The 24,962-nt window shown below is 37.8% G+C and overlaps 2 protein-coding genes and 1 non-coding gene across 3 annotated transcripts in view; 1 reads left to right on the forward strand and 2 right to left on the reverse strand.

The window, feature by feature from the left end:
* Positions 1-374: 374 nt before the first annotated feature.
* SAR1B (secretion associated Ras related GTPase 1B) overlaps positions 375-24,962 on the reverse strand; it is a 28,881-nt gene continuing 4,293 nt past the window's right edge. The window contains exons 2-7 of the mRNA XM_004008805.6: positions 18,603-18,678; positions 14,717-14,836; positions 9,098-9,163; positions 7,535-7,638; positions 6,373-6,504; positions 375-5,027 (exon numbers count right to left, since the gene is read on the reverse strand). Coding sequence (XP_004008854.1) covers positions 4,911-5,027; positions 6,373-6,504; positions 7,535-7,638; positions 9,098-9,163; positions 14,717-14,836; positions 18,603-18,660 — 597 coding nt within the window. The 5' untranslated portion in view covers positions 18,661-18,678 and the 3' untranslated portion in view covers positions 375-4,910. The remainder of the gene's footprint in view (positions 5,028-6,372; positions 6,505-7,534; positions 7,639-9,097; positions 9,164-14,716; positions 14,837-18,602; positions 18,679-24,962) is intronic.
* On the reverse strand, positions 12,992-13,098 carry LOC114115041 (U6 spliceosomal RNA). Its single transcript, XR_003589545.1, has one exon. It is a non-coding gene; the product is annotated as a U6 spliceosomal RNA (small nuclear RNA).
* The window catches only part of SEC24A (SEC24 homolog A, COPII coat complex component), an 84,167-nt gene continuing 82,748 nt past the window's right edge, over positions 23,544-24,962 (forward strand). The window contains exon 1 of the mRNA XM_060415747.1: positions 23,544-23,687. The gene's annotated coding sequence lies outside the window, so the exon portion shown is untranslated. The remainder of the gene's footprint in view (positions 23,688-24,962) is intronic.

Raw genomic sequence — 24,962 nt, forward strand, 5'->3', positions numbered from 1 at the left:
ATGCCTGCCTTCCACTCCACCCCAGATTTGCTGAATCAGTTTTTGTGGGATTTTTTTTTCTGCAGTGGGTTTTTTTTTTTTAAAGTTTCCTCCACCCCTAGGAGATTCTGATGCATACTAGAGCTTGAAAACCTTGATGTAGATAAAACCAACCAACTGCTTATTTTTCACATTTCAACTGAGTCAGCATTGTGTAAGTCCTACTACAGTGTGCTTATAAGCTTTTTCTAGTCTAAGCAAAGTATGCTTTAGTTTCTTGGAATCCTTGCACAGAGGGCACGTTCTATAACCTTAGTAATTTCAAAGTTCAAGAAATTTCTAATAAGCACAATAAGAACTACTAGATGATAAAAACAGGACCTGACACCAGAGTGTTTCAAAGACCAGGTAATTATTTTATTTTTCTATTTCTGACACTCAAAGCATAGGGGGTAAAAAGATAATAGAACATAATCAAAATAACACACAAACACAATTCAAGAACATTTAACCATCTATTATAGCTGTTCTTTGTAAAATACATAAAGGTAAACAGAAACATCTTTATATAAATTAATGCTTAACAATCTGTATACACTGTAAAACAATTGTTAAAATTCACACTAAGATACTAGTGCAAGCAGTGGTGTACAAAAGTGCAAACAAGGTTAGTGATGAAAAACTTATCACCGACTTACCACTTCAACATACTCTTCATCCAGCCAAATGCTAAAGGCCTCACCACAGGAAACACTTTGATCACTTTGAAAGTTACCTGACTACATTCACCCTGAGTGCTCTTGCCTCAGTATGGCAATAGATTATGAGTTCAGGTTAGGAGCAGCACCAGGGAATCCAGAAACGCAGGGGAAGTTGGCCATTCTGACGTGAATCTTTTCCAAAGATAATAATTCTCCATGAAATCACCCAAAAGCCTTTCCCATTTCTGTCTTAAAATCCATTTGGAGTGGGGGTACTCCTGAAACAAAGCTTACTTTGGATAAATTTGCTTCCTCTACTGTGATTAATTTGGATTCTGTTTAAAGGTGTGGTCAAAGCCCAGAATAATCAGAGGTATTAAATATATTATCTATTTAATGTTTTAAATTGTAAAGACAAAAATTAGTTGATTCAAACTGCATCATCAATAGATGGTCAGTAGTTGGTCAAATCAAGAGAGGTCAATTCCGTTTATACTCAGGGATTTCCAGGTATGAGCTGGAGTATGTGAGGGGGAATGGCTATAGGGTTCAAGAGTAGAAACATGGTTTTAACAGAATCCAAATCACTTTACACACAGGCACAGCCCCATAGTTTTAAGAATTTGTTCTTTTTTTCTTTTCTGTTTAAAAAGCACTAATGTGCATTTCAAAAGGACAATGATTGGAAAGACCAGAAACATTAATATTGGGCTCTGAGAATTTAGTCCTTAATTTAAAATATGTTGTCTGAACTCTTACTATTTATAACAAAAAAATTAATGGTTTATAGAAAACCTCTAATTCCTTATTAATTTTATTCAGAAATTTATATTTGCTAATCTCAATTTTTCATGTTGTGTGGAGATTTTTTAGAAACTTCACCAACTTTTAAATATATTTAAAATGATTCAAACAATGTACTCTAAATCAACACACGATATTCTGAGAGACTTTCTTTTATATTAGCTTTGTCAGTGTACTCTGATCAAAATTTATTTGGCAATAGAAGCCTTGCAAACTTCAGTCATGTAAGTGACTAACAAGACTGAAACGCCACATTGAGTCACATACTAAATACAGGTTTAGAAAATGTAAACCTGTCTGCTGAAGCTCAAATCATCAACTAGAGGTATTCTGTTTTTAATGATGGAACTTGTGAAAATGCTGGATTTGAATGTGGTTAATCAAATCATTTTGCAGAAGAAACACTTTTATCACAGTTATTACTCTATTTCAGTGATTTACAAGTAGTTTATGTGCTGGAAAGCACTACGTGTAGTGTGAGCCAGTTGAAAACTAAAGAAGAGAAACAACATTCTGTGTTTATGCTGTAAACCACAGTAAAGTTGTATATGTACACAGGCACACTAAACCAAAATTTAGATCTATGCAGGCAATATCTGAATTCATACTTCTTTGGCACTCAAGGATACTGGGTTAACCAAGTCAATAGTGAAGAATATTTTTCATAGTCTTCAGGGAATATCTGTGCCCAATTTTTAAAAATGCTAGTATAATCTCCAATCTAAAAATTCATCAAGGTAAACTGGAATCCATCAATTTAACCAGTTACAGAAAAGTATAATTAATAGCAATCATTGAAACAGGTGCGAGGTTAAGAATCTTTTTAAAAATACATAAGCCAGCTGAGGCCATCTGTTTTTAGTTTTGGACTTAAGATTTTAAAACATCTTTTGAACACTTCCTGATGTATATGGAATCCAGTCTTAACTTGGATATAATAGTGTTAATTACATTTTCACACTTTGTAGAGAGAAGAACAAAATTAACTACATTTACCCCCAAATACTCCACAAATGTACACAGTTACACAGGCACATACAGAGTATATGTTTTTCCCACGTGCCTTTGCCATTTCTTGGCATTCTCTTAAATTGCTTCTCCTGATGGAAGCAGTGACTCTACATTGTCTGAGGAGCTCTCAGAGCTGGATGACAAGCCCAATGGCTGACGAACTCTGAGGCCCATCTCCCTGGAGATGGCAGGAAAGTGCCGCTTCATTTTCAGAGGTTCAGACTCTGGAAGACTCTTACATCATTGGGAAAATATCCACAGTTTAGCTGTGGTCCACAAAGTGACTCTGTTCCTTTGATCCCAGTGACAGACCTGGAATGAGAGTTCTGGAACAAGAGAGTTTGTGCCAGAAAGCAAATCCCTCTAGAGAAACCAGTAAGCTTTTTCTTTTAAACGATTTTATAACACAGATAATTAACTTCTCAATCATCACAATAGATACTAGGAAATACTTAGAAAAGTGTGTCCCTGTAAATACTGAAAACAGATACCATCAACAAGAGGCAATTACTTTGAATAAGGCTTAATTCTGTTCAGTCAAGACATTAGAAATGAGAACTTTAAACATATCTGGCAGAATAACCAAGAGGCTGAATGTCATTTCCTACTTTTCCCTGGTGTTACTGATGTTTTTAGGCAGGGAGAAAGCTTTTTTATTTTCCTTTAGAAGGAAGCTGAAAATGAAACAGAAGAGCTAAATTCCTAAAACCAAATGTCATGATGAAGTGACCTTGTTGGTTTAGCTAACTAGTAATTCCTTCCAGGCATATCTTTCAATCCTTATTTGCTTCATATACAATATTATATTATTGATGACAGAAAGGACTATAGTTAACTCTGATCTGGACAAGAGCTAGAGGAAACAGTAATTCTAATATTAAAATTACTCTTGATGGAACTGGAGCAATCTATTCTCAATAGAGTTGGTTGAATATGCTATAAAACCTCGGTTTATGACCAAGAGAGGAAATCTTAAGCTTGAGAGTCTTTAAAAATAAATATTTGGCACTTGTCTTTCAACTAAGTATGGGAATCTCAGACATATGGGAAAAAAGAATTCAATTTCTTAGAAAATTAAAATGCTTTAAAAAGCTAACCAAAATCTGATTAGAAAATCTTATCAGTGAGGCTTGTAGACGCTATCATGTGGCAAGCATGGTTCAAAAAACAAAAGCCTTTGTGTTGTAAAGTTAAGAGCTGGTTGAGAATAACTAAGAAAAAAGAAAATTAAATACATGGATTCATTTTCTTTCCACCAAGAAATAAAATATGCCCAAAATGCAAAAGAGCCATAGGACAGGAACAAAGTCTTCAAATATCTCAGTGACAGCTGAAGCAGAACACGCTTTCTTTATCCTCAGATGCAGGATCCACCATGCAACTGCACAACACCCTACGTGTCACTTGCCCTGCTGAGTCCCATTAAGTACCATTAAGGAAGACTGGGGAGTACCTCTAGGTGTGGGGAGACTGGTGCTCGTCATTATTTTTGGTGAAAAGGCAGATTACCAAACTGGGTGCCATTAAGATTGGAGCACGTCAGAATTAGACAACTGGGATTGGCTCATCAAACCAAAAATTAACCTTGGGTTGTACCAGAACACGTGCTTTTTCTTCAGAAGGCCGATCCCACAGGGAGTAGGACGTGGACCCCATCAGCACTGGTCATGGTAGTGTTACAGATGAAAATATACATGATTCAGAGATAAATGTGGTATAAGGTGCAACCAAACACAACTTGTCTCTAGATAAATGCAAAAGCCTGTAGGGACTTAAGCATTATCCTAAATATTCTAAAGCAATCTCCTTTCCCCACAACATATTAAATATGCAAAAGTTCAGAGCATACTAGCCAGATAAGACACATTAAAATGAAACATTTGCCCAACAAGGATGCCAAACACTAGGGTTTGTTTTATTGCATGACGTTTGCATGAGAAAAAAACAATTGAAACTGTAAGGCATCATGCAGTCATAAAAGCTTATTATTAACTGCTTACTAAAGATAGGTGGACATATAATCTAAAATTTAAAAACTAGTTCCAAAAATTACATAAAAAGTTTAACATGATGAGCTTTTAAATATGGTTGATAGTTGTAGTCTCATGTTATTAAAAAGTGCTTCAAATGTTGTCTGGAAAGTTGCTGTTCAAAAATGGTGCTGGGGGTAATGTCACATTATAAACTGTAAAAACTAAGTATTTGTATGGAATTAGAAAGCTAATATGTGATATTCAAACATTTGAATCAGTTTTCAATTCTCACTCAAATTAAGTTGATAAAATATTAATAATCTAAAAAACATCTGTTTTCTAACCAACAATAAAAGTCTATTGAATTCAAGTTATGCATGTTGAGTGATCAAATCTCTGAGTAGGCCTGAATGGTGAGACCTGGAACTGATGTGGGCTGGTGTTAATCAATGTACTGTGCCATCCAGCGGAAGCCTTCTCCGTAGCCTTGTCTTTTGAGCACACTGCACATGAAAACTTCTAAGGGCCGGGCATTCAGTTCTTTCAGAGATACATTGCCCTAGGAGAGAAGATGGGCATTATGTTGGGTGACCTCTTAATGAAATAAAAGCCCTACTCCCTAGGAGAGCTGCAGTTCGTACATCTTAGAACAAAGGGTGACTGTGATAAAGCCATGGCTGTTTGTCATCCAAGTCCCTTCCCCTAAACACATAGGGCACCTCCTCTCACTCTGCTGTAAGACAGATGTCCATTTGGTGGGATAGAAGTGAGCCTGTGAGGTGCACAAGAATGAAAATAATCTGTGACTTCAAAATTACCTGGGACAACTGGCTTCGCTAATATTAAAAACAAACATTTTGTGAGTAGATTTATGACCTAACAAGGCCATTCTTAAAATTAATGTGGAGTTGACTTACTAAAAAGAAGACACAGAAAACAGACTAAAGTCCACCTTATCTAACATAACAGTTTCCTTCCACAGGCTGCCATACTGCTCTACTCTGGGATTTTTCAATACTCAGGTCCTTCCCCAAACCAAACTCCAGTAAAAATGATTGCAAAAATAATGTGTGTTAAAGCTTAATTATGAAGTGTATGTTCTGAAAACCCCATAACTCTGCTATAGCCAAGTATACATTTCATTTTTATCTGTGGGGAACTCTGGACTTAAACACTGAACCGGGGGTCCAAACACACTACTGGTATGCTTAAACATTCAAATATATTATTTAGTGGCTAATTCTGAAAAATTATGACAAAACTTTGAAAGCTTTCATTAAGTTTCCCATATGCACAGGCTGTGACATTTTTAATATCACCAAGTAAAGGTTGGTGATACTTCCAATACTTTGGCCACCTGATGTGAAGAACTGACTCATTGGAAAATGATGCTGGGAAAGACTGAAAGCAGGAAGAGAAGGGGACAACAGAGGATGAGATGGTTGTATGGCATCACCAACTCGATGGACAGGAGTCTGAGCAAGCTCCAGGAGTTGGTGATGGACAGGGAAGCCTGGTGTGCTGCAGCCCATGAAGTCGCAAAGAGTCGGACACGACTGAGACACTGAACTGAAGAAAAGGTTTCACTGCATTCAGTGGTAGGAAGAAAATAAATGAGGACACTCAAAAAAGACCCAAATGTACCAATGATGGTTTTTAAGAAGAAAATGAAACTGGGCTTGTGAGGTTGGACAATAGTAATTTAAAGACAACTGGTTGGACACCTGAAACTAGTATGTCAATTATATCCCAATTAAAAAAAGAAGCCAGACTACCAATTAGACTGGTAAGCATGATTACTGTTAAGGGTATTATGGGAACAGGCCTTTTCAGAAGATTAAAAGTAAATAAAAAGATATTTGTACTACTGAATGAAGTATTCACACCTGTCAGTTTTTTTTTACCTTTCCTGTTGTCTGACCATATAAACCAAACATCTCTCGCAACCTCTCTTCACTGATGGCTTCAGGCCTGTCAATCTTATTCCCAAGAATCAGTATAGGCACATTAGCAACAGTTTCATCTGTCATTAGTGACTGAAAAAAAACAAGGCAAAATGAAAGTTAAGATGTTGATATAAAACCATCTAAAGGGCTCATTGTGACAAGACAGCAAATGGGCATCAAGGGCTCACTCTCCATCATATCCTGGCAGTTTGGCTTTCTTTGGTGAACTTTCCCTACATTTTAAAGTGAGCTCAACGATCCCGTAGCTCAATTCTTCTGCCTCTCTGTCTCCTTCTGTAAATGCTCACTGTGACTAGACTCAACACTTTGAAGGTGTGCAGACCTGGTTTCATTTCTAATTCTGCTGCTTTTGAGTTGTGAGATCTTAGACAAATAAGGCTTGCTGAAGTTCAAAGAGAATCTGCAATAGTAGCACCTACCTTACAGAGTTAATCTGAGAATTAAATGAGGTAATATGCATAGTGCCTGGCACAAAGTAGTAACAAAGGAATTCTCCGGCTCTATTCCATGACCATAAAACTTACCAGGACTTTTCCAAATGAATAAGTACTTGTTTGCTTGCTCTTGGTAGAAGCATGGTCGGGTCAACTTTCCATCAAGTCATGGACCTCCCTTCTCTGGGCCCAGGTCTAGCACTGGCCTTGCCTACTGCTCCTGAGCCCCTTTATGAAGCATGTAACCTGAGAGATGGGAGAGGAGGTGGCTGCACATGGCCTTGATCGCTCCTGGGAATGGTGACAAAGATAGCATGTTATACCATTTCCAGGTTCTGGCCAACTCCTGGAGAAACCACCTGGAGGACCAGAGGCTTAAGACCAAGCCACTACAGGAATGCAGCAGATATGAAATAAACTGTAAGGGCACACACTGCATAGAATGAGCCTAAGCCTTCAGGAAGGAAATCTTGTTAGTACTCCTCAATAGCCACAGTTACTCCAAGGTACTCCCTCTGCATTCTAAGTAATCTCTGAACTCCACAAATTGTCAGGAGTTACATCAGAGGCTGCAGAAAAGCTACACTCTCATACCTACATCTCTAACCTATTCTCTCAGGCTTACCAGAGTGATTCAACTGTTTAGTTTTAATTATTTAACTTACATCAAGTTCTTCTTTTGATTCTAACAGCCTTTCATGGTCTGCACAATCCACCAGAAATACAATGCCATTGATAGCAGGAAGGTAGTTTTTCCACACTCTTCGAGCTAACAAAAACAATCAGGAGTTAGATTTTATTTGCTGGTCAAACCTGGCAGATGGTTTGACGGAAGAGTCCAACAAGATACCAAGTGTAATTAGCCCTTAGCTGCTGCTACATCACTATGTACTTGTTAATCTTTTACCCTGTATTGCCAAAATCTTTCCAGATGACCAAAGAAGAAATTACAGGTTTTCCTTAGTTTGGGCAAGTCAAATATTTTAGTCTGCCCCAGTTTACCCATGTCAGAAGAGAATTAATATTTGCTTACTAATGGACAAGGACGCACATTAAGTTCATCAGCGGGACCACTACTATTTGTTATATGCAGTATTCATTTCTTTTTGACATTTCTAGTTGCTAGTGATCAAGTCTGGAGTAAGTGACAGAAGGAAATTAGTATCAGGTTCAGACTTGTTAAAAAATAAAGCAAATTGTTCTACTCATAGCACAAGTTTATGAAACCATTAGGGTAATTTTTTCCATGACATTCTCTTTTAGAAAAGAAAATATTTTTGAGGGTGCCCTAGAGGAAGGTAACTTTTCTCTCCAGACTTCAGCTTTATAATACACCTTCATATAGAGATGAAGCCTCAACCTCCATTACGTTCTAAATCTAATCACTATATTCTAGGAATTAGTTTATGTATATTTTAAACATAGATGTATATCTCAAATGTGCTTTCTCTAGCCACAACCTTTGTAGTATTCATTATTTATGAATTACTATGTAGTGGGTACTGCTAAGTCCTTGTGGGGATATTAAAAAGTAACTAGCATTTCAATCCCAGAAAGTTAGGTAGAGTCTGAAATAAGAAGTCATTCCAATCTTTAGACATGTATACAAATGTACTAATTGCTAGGTAAGTATAGTTGAGAGCACTCCCAGCTGGGAGTGGCTTCTCAGGGGAGGCAGCCACACTTAGCACTGAGCCCTGAAAGTGGGCTACCTGTGTGCTGATGGAGACCACATGAGCACAGAGGTGGAAGAACAAACACCAAGACAGTCTGGTCTGGTTGGAGTCAAGAAAATGACAAAGGAAGAGTGGGAAATAAAGACTCAAAAAGTAAAGTGCGATCAGGTCTTAGAAATCCTGAATACCAGGTCAGTGAATATGGCCTTTATTTTGTAGGTAATGAGTTAGCCAATGAAGGCTTTTCATATGGAGCAATAGAAGCAATAACATACTTATAACATGATTATGACAGTAAGAGAGAGGTGGGCTGAAGAAGAGAAAAAATGGAGGTGAAAATTTACTCATATGCTTTATCACCAAAAGCAATTCAGACTTAAACTGGAGTATCATAAAATCATCCTTTGCATTTAAAGCATTTATCTAGGGGTGATAATTCCTAAACTTTAAGTCTACTCTGGCTTTCCTTGAATAAAATGAGATTTCATGCACTGTAACGTAATGGTCACACTGTTATTAAATAAAACAGCTGTAAGAGTAGCAGAATCTCACCTTGAACATGTCCACCCAAATCAAAAGTTGTAAAGGTCATGCCAGCAATGGTTAGTTCTTCTGAAGCTAAATAATAATACAAAATGTTTTAAAAACATGAAAATTAGAAGTCCATTTCTGGCATATACTGCCATTTAAAGTTTGATTACTTTAATTGCAAAGAAGGTCAAATCAAAAAGGAATTCTTTGTTATAACTACTATATTCCATTTCATATCGCCAGTATAATGCAAGTAATTGGTAATACTCACTTCTAGTATTCAGTGCCCACCACAAATCCAACTTATTTTTCCTCCTCTATCCAGCTGAAACTGACAGTTATTTAAAGTGAATTCAAGTGACTGGTCTAACCTAATAATTTTTCCTGTAATTCATCTTAAATGATAAAGGTGGAAAAACAGTATTTTCTCATGGCTGTTATATTTCACAGGTGATGGTTTTGGGGCTTCCTAGTGGCTCAGACCATGAAGAATCTGTCTGTAATGTGGGAGACCTGGGTTCGATCCCTGGGTTGGGAAGATCCCCTGGAGGAGGGCATGGCAACCCACTCCAGTATTCTTGCCTGGAGAATCCCCACAGACAGAGCAGCCTGGTGGGCTACAGTCCATGGGGTTGGCAAAGAGTCAGACACAACTGAGTGACTAAGCACACACACACATAGTCTTTAATGGCAAACATAATTATAATAAAAAAATGTGGCTATTACTTCTTCAGATATTTTTTCTGCTCCCTTACTTTCCCTTCTGGGACTTTAGTGATAGGTTTGAACCTTTCTCTCCTCCTTATGTTTGTGTTTCCCTTAAATCCTTGAGCATATTCATAACAGCTGTTTTAGTGTTCATATTTCCTAACTCCATCATCTTTTTGACTTGTGCCATCAGTCTGTTTTTGCTGATTGACTTTTCTTGTATTTAGGGATCACACTTTCCTGCTTCTTTGCATGTCTAGTAATTTTTTATTGGATGCTGGATTTTATCATTTTCAAGAAAGTTGGACTTTGGGAACTCTCTGCTGGTCCAGGGGTGGAGACTCAGCCATCTCATTGTGGGGACCCTGGTCAGGGAACTAAGATCCTGCAAGCTCCAGCGCAGGGTCAAAAAAACCCCCCGAAAACCCCCCAAAGTAAGTTGGACTTTGTTCCTTTGCTCTGGCAGGCAGTTAAGCTGCTTGCAGATCAGTTTTCAAGTCTTGTTGCAGCAGATCTGAAGCAGCCTTCACTTTGGAGCTGCGTTAGCCTCACTGCTAAGAGGTGCTTTTTTGGAGTAGTCTACAAGGTCTCTTCTTTCTGGCTGGTGGGTACATGGATTCATAGCTCCGTGTGAGCTCTGGGAATGAACTGGCTAATGAACGCTTCACTACAACTGTTCTTCTGATGGGCTGTGTGTAGTTTTACCCTATGTATGCACAGATTGGTATTCAGCCATGAACATTTCTGGAGTTCTTTCTCTACAGAGCTGTCTGCTCTGTGGTAATCTGCCCAGCAAATTCTAGTCACCTCAGCCTCCCCAAATTCTGGTCTCTTGTCTCCTCAATTCAGTGAGACTACTGGGTTACATTTGGGTTTCTTTTCCCTACACCATGGTCTTAAAATTAACCCCTGTGATAAACCTTACAACAGACAAGGGTTTGTTTTTCTTTTCTCAGGAATCATAGCCCTGTGCTAGCTATTGCCCAATATCTGAAAACAGTTGCAGTGTATATTTTTGTCCACTTTTCTAGTCATTTTTAGTGAGAGGGTAATTCCAGCCTCCGTTATTCCCTCACGGACAAAAGCAGGCCACTACAATTATGGTGAAAGGTTCAGTACAATTGTTAACTATTCAGTATAGCTGAGACCCCAGAGTAGTTTATCTTGCTAAAAAATTTTGTAGGAAGACTGCCAGCTGAATAATTAATACAATTTGTGTTCAAAGCATGATCATTTCCATTAGGAAAAGATAATGCTTGGACATGGCTGGCAAACTGTCTCTGTGGTTACAATCTCTGGTACACTCCCTGCTTTATAAAATGAGTCCCAACTTGACTGTGATACAGAACACTGTTAACATTCCAGCAAGTCCCCTCTGCCCCCTGCCGAGTCAGTCCACACCTCCACTCCCAGAAGCAAGCACTGATCTGGATTCTGTCATCACAGGTTTGTTTTGCCTGTTTTAGAATTTTATATAAATGGCATCATATAGTATATAACTTTTGTGACCAGCCTCTTCCATGCAATATAATATGCATTGTGTGGATCTGGACTTTATTCCTCTTTTTGTTGAGTAGAATTCCACTGTTTATGCATCTTTTTATGAAAGACATCTGAACTGCTTCCAGTTTGGAGTTAATACAGGTAAAGCTGGTGTAACAAACATTCCTGTATGAGGATTTTGGTGAACATATTTTTTCATTTTTCCTAGATAAATATCTAGCAGTGGAACTGTCAGATCATAGGGTAGATACATGTTACCTTTCTCCCATATTCTTAAGAAAATTTTTTTATTGGAGTATGGTTGATTTATAATATTGTGTTAGTTTCAGGTGTACAGCAAAGTGAATCATATATATTTATCCATTCTTTTTCAGATTCTCTTCCCATACAGGTTATTACAGAATATTGAGTAGAGTTCCCTGTACTATACAGTAGGCTCGTTAGTTATCTATTTTATATGTAGTGGTGTGTATGTTAATCTGTATCTCCTAATTTATTATTTGTTTCCCCTTTGATAAACCATAAATTTGATTTCAAGATCTGTGAGTCTGTTTTATAAATAAGTACATTTGTATCATTTTTTACTAGAGTCCATATATGGCTGATATCATATGATATTTGTCTCTGTCTGACTTGCTTCACTTAATATGATAAATCTCTAGGTCCATCCCTGTTGCTGCAAATGGCATTGTTTCATTCTTTTTTTATGGCTAAGTAATCAATCCCTGGGTTAGAAACAGACCCTGGAGAGGGAAACGGCAACCCACTCCAGTTTTCTTGCCACGGATAGAGGAGCGTGGCAGGCTACAGTCCATGGGGTCACAAACAGTTGGACACAACTGAGTTGACTAAACAGCAACAACAGCAACATTCCATTGTATATATGTACTGCATCTTCTTTACCCATTCCTTTGCTGATGGACATTTGGGTTGCTTCCATGTCCTGACTATTGTAAACAGTGCTGCAGTGAACACTGGGGAGCATGTATCTTTTTAATTATGGTTTTTCTCCAGATATATGCCCAGGAGTGGGATTCTTGAACCATATGTTAATTCTATATTTAGTTTTTTAAGGAACTGTCACACTCTTCTCCAAAATAGTTGTACCCATTTACATTCCCACCAACAATGTAAGAGGGTTACCTTTTCTCCAAACCCTCTCCAGCCTTTACTGTTTGTAGATTTTTCTGATGATGGCCATTATGACTGATGTGAGGTGATACCTCACTGTAGTTTTGATTTGCATTTCTCTAATAATTAGTGATGTTGAATGCCTGTTCATGTGCCTTTTGGCCATCCGTCATCTTTGAAGAAATGTCTATTTAGATCTTCTGTCCATTTTTTTATTGGGTGGTTTGTTTTCTTGACATTGAGCTGCATGAGCTGTTTGTATATTTTGGAGATTAATCCCTTGTCAGTCTCTTTGCAACTATTTTCTCCTATTCTGTGGCTTGTTTTTTATTTTGTTTATGGTTTCTTTGCTATACAAAAGCTTTTAAGCTTAATTAGACCCTATTTGTTTATTTTTATTTTCATTACTCTAGAACTCGATCAAAAAAGATACTGCTGAGATTTACGTCAGAGAGTGTTCTGCCTATATTTTCCTCTAAGAGTTTTATAGTATCCAGTCTTATATTTAGATCTTTAATCCATTTTGAGTTTATTTTTGGTATGGTGTTAGAGAGTATTTTTAATTTCATTCTTAAAAATATGGAACGCTTCACAAATTTGTGTGTCATCCTTCTGCAGGGGCCATGCTTCTCTTCTCTGTGTCTTTCTAATTTTAGTATATGTGCTGATGAAGAGAGTATACATAATGCTTTTGATTAACGGAAAAATATAAGCTAAGATGAATATGAGATGCAGGAAGGTTGAGATAACATCTGTTTTGTGCCACTGTTTTTACTCCTAGTACTTAGAACAACGTCTGACATAAAGCAAGTGCTCAAAAAATATTTGTTGAATATATTAAAAAGAACATAAAATTTTAAAAATGACTTATACCTAATATAAGACCACTGTGTAATCTCTTCCAATTCTGCTATTTTTGCAGATAATTTTATATACTCAATTTCACCATGATTTTTCTTTACCAGTATTGTTCTTGTATCAGAATCTTATTTGTCAAGCCCCACTTTCTTCCCCTAATGTAAAAAGTATATTTTTTTAATGTAAAAAAAAAAGTATCAATTTTATGAAATCTTCTTTTCCAACTTGACTCACTAACAGTTTTAAAGATAAAATGGTAGTTTGTTTTGTTCTGTTTTCCTTCCTTGTTCTTAGTATATTTACGGAATTAAATTAACTGTTGTATTATTTAATTTTTAGCCCAATTCTCAACTTTATACTCATTTTTAAGGCCGACACTCATTATTTCAAAATCTGTGGATTAGCTTGTCTTAAACTCTCTGTGTAGTTGATTCATAGTCCTTTTAACAGTAAAACAAGTTCATAAGTTTTTGTTGTTGTTGTGCCATGCAACATGTGGGATATTAGTTCCCCAACCAAGGACTGAATCTATGTGCCCCCATACTGGAAGCTCAGACTCTAAACCACTAGACTTCCAGGGAAGTCCCCCACAGGTATTTTAAAATTAGACTTCTGTTTCTAATTTTAAAGTGACTAATTTTGTCACTTTAACTTGACTCTCTCAACAGTACCTATTACATAATCTTATTAAGAATGATACATATTAAGTGATTTACAGAATCACTATTAATGTCTTTCAGTTGGCTTTCTAAAAGAAAGCACAGTGAATTATTTTTTAATTACTTTAACATTTCTAGGGAATTCCCTGGTGGTCCAGTGGTTAAGACTTGGCACTTTCACTGCTGTGGGCTCAGGTTCAATCCCTGGTTGAGGGACTAAGATCCTGCAAGCCATGGGGCCTGGCCAAACACAAAATAAAAGAAAACTTTCTATAAGTGTATCAATATATGTCCAGTTTTTGGAATAAAAATTCTATGGTCTTTATGTTAGAAACAGTTCAGGTTGTTAGAACTAGAAAAATAACTGGTTAATAAGTTAAGAGCTACAGCAAAGTGTAAGACTATAATCTGTCCACTGAATAATGATTAAAATAGTACAGTTCTAAAATGTGAAAGAAATTTAGGTTGTATAAGAAAGGTAATGCTGACTATTTATAACCTAAACAATATGTGGTTGAATATACTATCATAATCCCTGAGACAATAACTTTTTAACTCCTCTAGTTGGATAAAGGTATACTAACTATAAGATGATATGAGTATTATTTCAAGATCTAAATATACTCCCTGGAGTTGGGTCACTTATCATTTACTATAATAAGAACAAGTAAAATGACATGATCATAATTTATCCACCAAAAAACAAACAAAACCTTTGGTTAGGGCCTATGAATTGGAATCACTTCATCAGGTAATACACTGTATGGGAGAATATACTTACTGGGATGTAACGTGGGCACATGTTGTCCAAGTCTGTCATCTTTTAGCATGTGTAGCAATGTTGTTTTTCCTGCATTATCTAATCCAAGAAATACCAATTTACCAGTTTTCTTATATAATCCTGCAGAGTAAGAGCTATGATTAGTCAGTGATATCCGACACAGATTATAGAAATAAAATGACTTTAAATAAAAGTATAATATAATCTTCACAGTTTAGTTATTTGGATACTTTTCCCAATTACCCCAGATTTTTGATAAAGAGACACTTATTAACCTTTTGAACGTCTTAAGATTTTATAAATTGGCCTGAAAAGGCTTGGATTTCTAACCTATATTTAGTTTTGAAGAGCTATTTTAAATCTATTATGATTTGGGACGTCAGATCATTATAAAACTAAACTTTGCCCGAATCAATGAATGTGTGTGACCCAAACTTATCTTGCAATACCAAAATGCCAATTCCCTTGATGATTTAACTTAAATCCTGTTTTAATTTGTCCCTTGACAAATATCTGCCCTCTACTAGAGAAACATAAAATACTTGAGATTATATATTTATGAAGCTAGACCAAAGAAAAATTAGAGTTCTTTTCATTTTTTTCACAGGTAAAAATAAATTATTTTTGACAATCAAAACTACAGTGAGTTTTTTTCAGTAAAAAAACTTAGTTCACTGTCAAATTTACCTGAGAATAAGGTTAAACTATTCACATGACTGTGTAAAACTAAGCAACAACAAAAATATCCAAGCAAATGATTTTAAATATATCAATCAAGCACTGATAGCTAAAGTGATAGAGAAAGACAGCACCGACTAGTTTACAGTAGACTGACATTTATTGCAGAATTCCATATTGAGCTTTTTATATATATATTTTAAAGACTTTTCTTAAAGCACTTTTAGGTTTACAACAAAACTCGAAGGTACAGATATTTCCCGTATACCTCTGTCCCCACATATATAGACTCTCCCCTAAAAGAGGATAGAAGTTTAATGACTTATGTCCATCATTATACAGAATATTTTCACTGCCCTAAAAAGTCTCTGTACTCTGCCTATATATCCACTCTACCCACTGCCCAGCAACCACTCATCTTTTTATGGTCTCCATATTTTTGCCTTCTCTTGAATGTCATGTAGTTGGAATCACACAATATATAGCTTTTCAGATTGGCTTCTTCCACTCAGTAATATGCACGTAAGGTTTCTCCATGTATTTTCATGGCTTGAAAGCCCATTTTCTTTCTCATGCTATATAGTATTCCATTATCTGGCTGTACCACAGTTCATTTATCCATCCACCCACTAAAGGACATCTTGGTTGCTTCCATGTTTTGGCAATTATGGCTAAAGCTGCTGTAACTATCTCTGTGCAGGGTTCTGGATGGATGTAAGTCTTCAGCTCTTTTGGGTAAATACCAAGGAGCACAACTGCTGGACTGAATTGTAAGAGTGTGTTTAGTTTCATAAGAGAACAACAAACTGTCTTCCGAAGTGGTTGTACCATTTTGTATTACCACCAGTAAAGAATAAGAATTCCTGTTGTTCCACATCCCCACCAACATTTGGTATTGACAACATTTGGTATTGTCAGCATCTGAATTCGGGGCATCTAATAGGTGTGTAGTAGTATTGAACTCTATTTCATAGGAGTATATGAGGACAGGGAACACAGTAGCAACTCAAAAAATTTAATCAGTAAGTGAAAATTTTAAGATTTAGGCACTTATAGATTGGGCTATCCATTTTCTACTAAGTTCATGCCAAAATAACATTTAGTTATATACCCACATTTAAGTTTAAGAAGTAAATTTTTTTTTAAGTCCTAATCACCTATTGACCAACAACCTGGATCCTAAGGAGAAAATTATCTTCCAGTCATTTGAGCTGGGATACTACAGCTCTCCTTTAATTATGAATACTGACTAATAATCTCTTTAAACATTTCTATTTCTTAAAAGGTTTCTACATAGATTGCTTCTAACCAATGTACTCAGTCTTACCACCCTAGCTTTTAAATAGTAAAGGTGTACTGGATAAGATTCCAAAGGGGAACAGCTAGAGCATTTAATCTTTCAACTGGATTGAACTAAGTTTCTGTTCTGTGGTAGGCACTGTTAAACATTTGCATACATTATTTCACTTAATCCTCAACTCTGTATAGGGGCATCATTATTGTCTTTTTTACAGAGGAGAAATGAAGACTCAATTAACTTATTTACTCAAATGCTGAAGTCAGGTCTGAGATTTGAACCCATGTCTGATGCCAGACCTTTGGTTCATTTCCAATTCTCTACACTGCCTCCTGATATTAGCACTATTAACTTTCTTGTTCCTGACTGTGATGCAATCCTTTTGCCTTTTCAACATAATTCAGGATAGATTCATTGTTCTGTAAACTGAGATACAGATTCCAACCTGTTATAATCCGAAACGTCAGCAAAATAAACTGACCCAGTTCTTACAAATATGTGACAAAACACTTAAGAATTCTCTTGGAGGTAGTATAGCGAGATCTGACATTTGACTTGTGGTAGAGCAACAGTATAAAAATAATGTGATGAATTTTATTTTTAAAACATCAAGAAAAACATCCTGAGTTTTTTTTAAAATTTGCAAATATTAAGGTTCAACTAAGAAATAAAAGTACAGTGACAAAACTTGATCTTATACTTTTATCCTTTTAATATATAGTAGTCAAAATTTATATTTCCCAAGCAAAATTTACTTCCTCAGTTAAGATTATGTTTGTGGAGAAAGAAATATTTATATAGAAGATATCCATCCCATAAGTACAGTTGTGGCCAGTTTGAACTACGTTTATCAATTTTTAATTACATGAAATGCTTTTCTTTCTGCCAATTCAAATTAAAGCAAAACTTGAAAACGGGACTAGAAATATTTTCATTAATTATTGCAATGGTAAAGTTGTGTATATCCCAACATAAAAGTTAATGAAAAGTCTGTCCTTGAGGGGAAAATAAAGCCTGTTTCACTGAAAAATGTGAGAAGTCAAGGGTGTCAATAAAAGAAGGTTTTTCCTATCTGTTTCACTGAAAAATGTGAGAAGTCAAGGGTGTCAATAAAAGAAGGTTTTTCCTATCTGTAAAATCTATAAAGAGAAGAAAATCACTAGTCAGAATCTCTGGGTGAACAAGTCTCATTTAGGTTAAAAAATGCCATTTATAATATATGAGGTACTTGATGGAACATGAATTTTTATTAAAAAAGCAAAAATAATAATGTCTTGGATTCCTGTGAGGATTACCTGAGATAAAAGATGTAAAGCTCTTATAGAAACTGGCTAATAAATGGTAGCTGTTCCTGCTAGTAATATGCTTATCAGCAACCTTGCTTGCTTGCTTGCTAAGTTGCTTCAGTTGTGTCCAACTCTGTGTGACCCCATAGACAGCAGCCCACCAGGCTCCTCCATCCCTGGGATTCTCCAGGCAAGAACACTGGAGTGGGTTGCCATTTCCTTCCTTCTCCAGTGCATGAAAGTGAAAAGTTAAAGTGATGTTGCTCAGTTGTGTCCGACTCTTAGCGACCCCATGGACTGCAGCCCACCAGGCTCCTCCATCCATGGGATTTTCCAGGCAAGAGTACTGGAGTGGGGTGCCATCGCCTTCTCCGATCAACAACCTTAGGAGGTAGGAATTGTTAATCATTTTACACATAAGGAAATTAAGGCTAAAGTGGAGAAAGCAATTTATCTACGATTACTTCATAACAGGTATAATGAGTAGCTGAATGTGTTGTATGATTCCAAAGCCCACATCCGTGACTACTGGGTTACATATAAAGCGGCTCTAGACAAATAAAAGACACTTTTATATAAGTAGGATTAAATGGGATAACAAAAGGGAACAAAGGGCCAACATTACCTAGAAACTGTAGCACACTGCTGAAACCACTGTAAATCCAGTCAAATATGAAGGACATAGCCAAATCTGATAGGGTCTGGAAAAAAAAGTGGGATTTCGTAGTCAATATTAAATAGCAATGACATTAAACATCAACTGTGAGTAAATAATTCTACAGCAACCTAACTACAAAGAGTTAAATACTCTTCCAGGCCAGTCTAACCTGGTGTATGCTGCTGCTGCTAAGTCGCATCAGTTCAGTTCTGTCGCTCAGTTATGTCCGACTCTTTGTGACCCCATGAATCGCAGCAAGCCAGGCCACCCTGACCATCACCAACTCCCGGAGTTCACTCAGACTCACATCCATCGAGTCAGTGATGCCATCCAGCCATCTCATCGTCTGTCGTCCCCTTCTCCTCCTGCCCCCAATCCCTCCCAGCATCAGAGTCTTTTCCAATGAGTCAACTCTGCATGAGATGGCCAAAATACTGGAGTTTCAGCTTCAGCATCATTCCCTCCAAAGAAATCCCAGGGCTGATCTCCTTCAGAAGGGACTGGTTGGATCTCCTTGCAGTCCAAGGGACTCTTAAGAGTCTTCTCCAACACCACAGTTCAAAAGCATCAATTCTTTGGTGCTTAGCTTTCTTCACAGTCCAACTCTCACATCCATACATGACCACTGGAAAAATCACAGCCTTGACTAGACGGACCTTTGCTGGCAAAGTAATGTCTCTGCTTTTGAATGTACTATCTAGGTTGGTCATAACTTTTCTTCCAAGGAGTAAGCGTCTTTTAATTTCATGGCTGCAGTCACCATCTGCAGTGATTTTGGAGCCCCCCAAAATAAAGTCTGACACTGTTTCCACTGTTTCCCCATCTATTTCCCATGAAGTGATGGGACCAGATGCCATGATCTTCGTTTTCTGAATGCTGAGCTTTAAGCCAATTTTTTCCCTCTCCTCTTTCACTTTCATCAAGAGGCTTTTTAGGTCCTCTTCACTTTCTGCCATAAGGGTGGTGTCATCTGCATATCTGAGGTCATTGATATTTCTCCCAGCAATCTTGATTCCAGCTTGTGCTTCTTCCAGCCCAGCGTTGCTCATGATGTACTCTGCATATAAGTTAAATAAGCAGGGTGACAATATACAGCCTTGACGTACTCCCTTTCCTATTTGGAACCAGTCTGTTGTTCCATGTCCAGTTCTAACTGTTGCTTCCTGACCTGCATACAGATTTCTCAAGAGGCAGGTCAGGTGGTCTGGTATTCCCATCTCTCAGAATTTTCCACAGTTTATTATGATCCACACAGTCAAAGGCTTTGGGATAGTCAATAAAGCAGAAATAGATGTTTTCCTGGAACTCTCTTGCTTTTTCCATGATCCAGCAGATATTAGCAATTTGATCTCTGGTTCCTCTGCCTTATCTAAAACCAGAGTGAACATCTGGAAGTTCACAGTTCACGTATTGCTGAAGCCTGGCTTGGGAGAATTTTGAGCATTACTTTACTAGTGTGTGAGATGAGTCCAATTGTGCAGTAGTTTGAGCATTCTTTGGCATTGCCTTTCTTTGGGATTGGAATGAATACTGACCTTTTCCAGTCCTGTAGCCACTGCTGAGTTTTCCAAATCTGCTGGCATATTGAGTGCAGCACTTTCACAGCATCATCTTTCAGGATTTGAAATAGCTCAACTGGAATTCTATCATCTCCACTACCTTTGTTCGTAGTGATGCTTTCTAAGGCTCGCTTGACTTCACATTCCAGGAGGTGTGGCTCTAGGTGAGTGATCACACCTTCGTGATTATCTTGGTTGTGAAGATCTTTTTTGTACAGTTCTTCTGTGTATTCTTGCCACCTCTTCTTAATATCTTCTGCTTCTGTTAGGTCCATACCATTTCTGTCCTTTATTGAGCCCATCTTTGCATGAAATGTTCCCTTGGTATCTCTAATTTCTTAGAAGTTATTATTTTATAAGTTGAGAATTGCAACTTCTTCTACTATTATCATTTTAGGTCATGGAGAAATTGAGACTTAAGAGAAACTATATACAAGTGGCTTATCTTTTCTGAAAATTTTTAGGTATATGCTTTTTTAAGGAAAATTTTAATAATTTAAAATATTTTAATTTTACATTAAATATAAGTATATTTAATATAAAATTTAATATATGTTATGGTGTATAATATATTATATATTATAATAATTTTCACTGTAGAGAATCAAATAAAGCAGTGGTGTGCTGAGTTTTTTTTCTTTCTAATTCAATACATACTCACCTAGCTCATATTACATCCAGGGTCCTAAGTTAGACATTATGGGGAATACAAATACTGATGACAAACATGGCTCATTCTCTCAAAAAGGTTATAGAGTGATAAATTAGCTACACAAGTACAACGAAAAAATGTTAAAACTGAATAGGATATTATCTAAAATGGTAATAACTCACCCTATAGAGTTTCAAGGATTATTCAAGCACAAGGGGAGGGGGGGAAATGCCCATATTGTAAATCCTAAGCTACTAGGGGAGTAATGATCATAAGAGCATAGAAACAAAACAATAAAAATAAATAACAGAGAGATGAGGTGGGCTTCCTTGGTAGCTCAGTGGTAAAGAATCCTATGTCTCCTGCCTGTGCAGGAGACACGGGTTTGATCCCTGAGCTGGGATGATCCCACAAACTGGGGAGGAACTATGCCCGCCTGTGCACCACGGCAATTGAGTCTGTGCTCTAGAGCCGGGAGCCACAACTATTGAGACCACAGGCCATAGCTACTGAAGCTTGTGAACCCTAGAGCCCATGTTCCCCAACAAGAGGAGCCACCACAATAAAAGCCCGTGTACCTCAACTATAGAGTTTCCCGTGCTTACTGCAACTAGATCAAAGCCCATGGAGTAACAAAGACTCACCACAGCCAAAAAGAAATTATAAATGAAAAAAAGACATGAGGTATGTGTGTGCATGCTAACAGAAAGAGGTACAGTGAAATGAAAGTCCCTCAGTCATGTCTGACTCTTTGCGACTCCGTGGACTATACAGTCCATGGGATACTCTAGGCCAGAATACTGGAGTGGGGAGCCTTTCCCTTCTCCAGGGGATCTTCCCAACCCTGGAATCGAACTGGGGTCTCCCGCATTGCAGGCAGATTCTTTACCAGCTGAGCCACAAGGGAATCCTGAAAGAGGTATATTATGCTCACAAGTAACACTTTATATTATGTATGAAAACAAGAGAAAACCAGTCCTGCTTGTCTCAACATTCAGAATCCTATTTTCACAGCTCTGTGGTGACAACTGCTCAGTCGTTTCAGTCGTGTCCGACTCTGTGCGACCCCAGAGACGGCAGCCCGCCAGGCTCCCCCGTCCCTGGGATTCTCCAGGCAAGAGCACTGGAGTGGTGACAGCAGGGTACAGCTAAGGAAAGGTTTCTTGGATGGTGATTGGGTGCCCATAGCCTGAATGGGTACAGCAAAATGTCAGGAACTGTTAGATGATGTAACTGGGATTAGGGGATTGAGACTGAGAGTTAAAATCAATGGGTGCTAATTAGTGATGCAGAAGCCAGATTGATAAACAAATCTGAGATTAAATTTAGACATTTGGTTTTCATGCTGGCTACTTTTAATATGTGAACATAAGAAACTGCTGAATCTGCATTTCAATTTAATAAAACGGAGCAAAACAAAAAAATACCAGCTACCATTTATTAAACCTCTGTGAGCAGTATGGTCTAGAGGTTAAGAGCAGCAGCTCTGGAGCTAAGACTTTACTAATATTTTAAGTAACTTATTTCACTTTCCTCATCTGTAAAATGGGGATAGCAATACCTATCTGAGATGGTTGTTGTGAAGATTAATTACTACACACAAAGCATTTAGAATTGAGTATGGAGGAAGCACTCAATTTTAGCTGCTATTACTATTATTTCTTCCACTACATGGCCTACAGTACTAGGCACTTTACAAATATCATCACTAAACACCTCAACAACCTTTCAGAATAAATACATTATTGACTCCATTTTGTAGAAGCTGAAGCTACTAGTAAGTAAAATTCAACTTTTAGTGATTGGCACATCTACGTTTCAAACATGAGTCTGACTTCCACATCCATCCCCTTTTCCTTACATTGCATTGGCTCTCTAAAGCTTTATGAAAATAGTTTTAAAGGTTTAAAGTTATTTAAATCATTATATAACATTTTAAAATTACTCCAGCTCATGACTCTGACATGTAATTCCTTCTTCTGCCTCACATCCCATGGCCAGTCATTCCTTAGTTCTATCAATTTCTGCATTTTCTTTGATTCTCACAGGAGCCACCTGATTAAAATCCTTATGGTCAGTTCCCTAAACTACCATCTTAACATCAAAATGTGTTTCTACCCAGTTGTACATGCCCTCCAGAGTAGCTTCACCAAACTGTCATCTCAGACTTGTTGCATAGTCAGGGTGACTGTAACTCTAAGTTGGCTGGGGACAGTCTCAGTAAAGTTATTTCAGTGTAATCATTAATAGTGCTTCCCTTCTCAAAAGGGTCCTGATTGAAGTGTTAAATTATATGGCCGTTCTGCCTGTGGATGGAGAGCCACTGGAGGTTTGTGAGCTGAGAAATGATACAGTCAAACTCCTTGGTCTAGTGTTCCACATCCTACTTGTAGCTACCTTTCCAAGCTTATAATACATATCACTTCCCTACTTGTAGCTTTCCCTGGGCTAAAGTAAACTGCTTGCTGGCGACCTGTGCTTTACCTTAAAACATCTGCCCATTATCCTTCCAGGCATCAGAATGTTTTCCCATCATCTCTGCCTAAAGTCTCCTTGCCAAATGCTATGGAAGAAATTAATTCTCACTTGAGATAGTCTTCAAGGTACAGATACGGGTGGAAGAACCAACAGAACCCAGGAAGGGTAAAAGAACTAGAAGAGACAGGCAAGAAAAGCAGTCAGTCACAGGATATGCACAGGTGTCACTGCTTGCTTTGCTGACGGAGGCAGCTGCTGGGAGCATGAGCAGCTTCCAGCCAGGGGTCTAGCAGAGCTGTGTGCCCTTGAGCAAATTACCATCTCTCAGGGTGTTTTATGAGCAAACAAGACAAAATGCACAAAGTAAGTATTTAAAATGTGGCCTCTGTTGTTAATATTATTGAGAACAGAATGAGATGGAAGTTAGCAGGTGGAGTGAGGAAATTCTTCTGGCAAAAAATTTGAAATAATTTGGGTGAGGCAAGTGAGATTTTCTTCTTAGGGGAGGGTGAGGCTTGATAATGTTGATAAACTGAAAGGAAGGAGCTTGTGGCAAGGAATAAGTTAAAGATGAGAAAGAAGGAATTGACCAAAAGGGGCAAGGTCTCAAGAGGAGCCCGGGCAGAGAGCATGCTCTCTTTCTCTAAGATGAAAAGGAAGGAAGGCCAGGAAAGGTGAAGGAGTGTAGAGAAATTCTGAGGAGCAGATTGAGGATTAGAATAGCTACTGTGGGGGAAAGATCAAGTTAAAAGATGACTAAAAAGAGCCAATTGCTAAGACTGAAACATTCAGAGCAGTGCCAGTCTGCACGGACTTCTATCCCTCCCGCTGCTTCCCCAGCCCCGCCCCAGCAGTGCTCAGCTTTAGAGAATAAGGAGCAAATGTGTATTAGGGACTTCAGAAGAGCAAATCAGAAAAGGGGAACAAGAATCTGAGAGCACTAGTGTCAGAGGCTGAAGTGGTCTGATCAGAAGTTCAGGCTGCGTGGATAAAGTTACAAAGGTAGACAAAGAGGGGGAATGGGTGGGGATCAAAAGCAGGCTTCTCACAGAATAAAACTGGAAGGACAGAGGGAGAGTCTTCAGCTAAAAATGGCAGATGCAGACGTAGTGAAAGGGTGCAAGAAGTGAAAGGTGGTCAGAACTGTGCCAGCAAAGTGGAGGAACATGTGGGCTCAGAATTTAAGGGAGGTCTGAGTGGTGGCAAGCTCCAGAGTACTGTCCACGCTGACAGGCAGTGGAATCACCAGAAGATTGGAGGGGAGCATTACAGAAAGCAGGACTGTGAGTCAAGTGCAAAGTCCTCACTGGAGAAGACTGCTGGTAGGTGAGAGACAGGGAGGGTAGAGAGGGTAAGAGGGTAGAGAGGGTAGCCATGCAGGTAAATGCATTTATGGTGTAAGGATTTGCTTTTGTAAAATTTGTCCCAAGATAACTGATAACATATATGGGGAAACTCTTCTTCAGAAATTAATGAGATATTTATATTTCTATAAAGTCATGGCTTCTGAGATCTTTAAAACAAGCCTAGGAGTTATTAGTCATTTTAAAGTAGAGGTAAAAATGCCAACTAAGAGTAAAAGTTACTTAGCCGCAATCAGATACCTGAGCCCTGAGAACAGGTTACACAACACCATGG

Source organism: Ovis aries, chromosome 5 (assembly GCF_016772045.2).
Source record: "Ovis aries strain OAR_USU_Benz2616 breed Rambouillet chromosome 5, ARS-UI_Ramb_v3.0, whole genome shotgun sequence".
In the NCBI taxonomy this organism is placed as follows: Eukaryota; Metazoa; Chordata; class Mammalia; order Artiodactyla; family Bovidae; genus Ovis; species Ovis aries.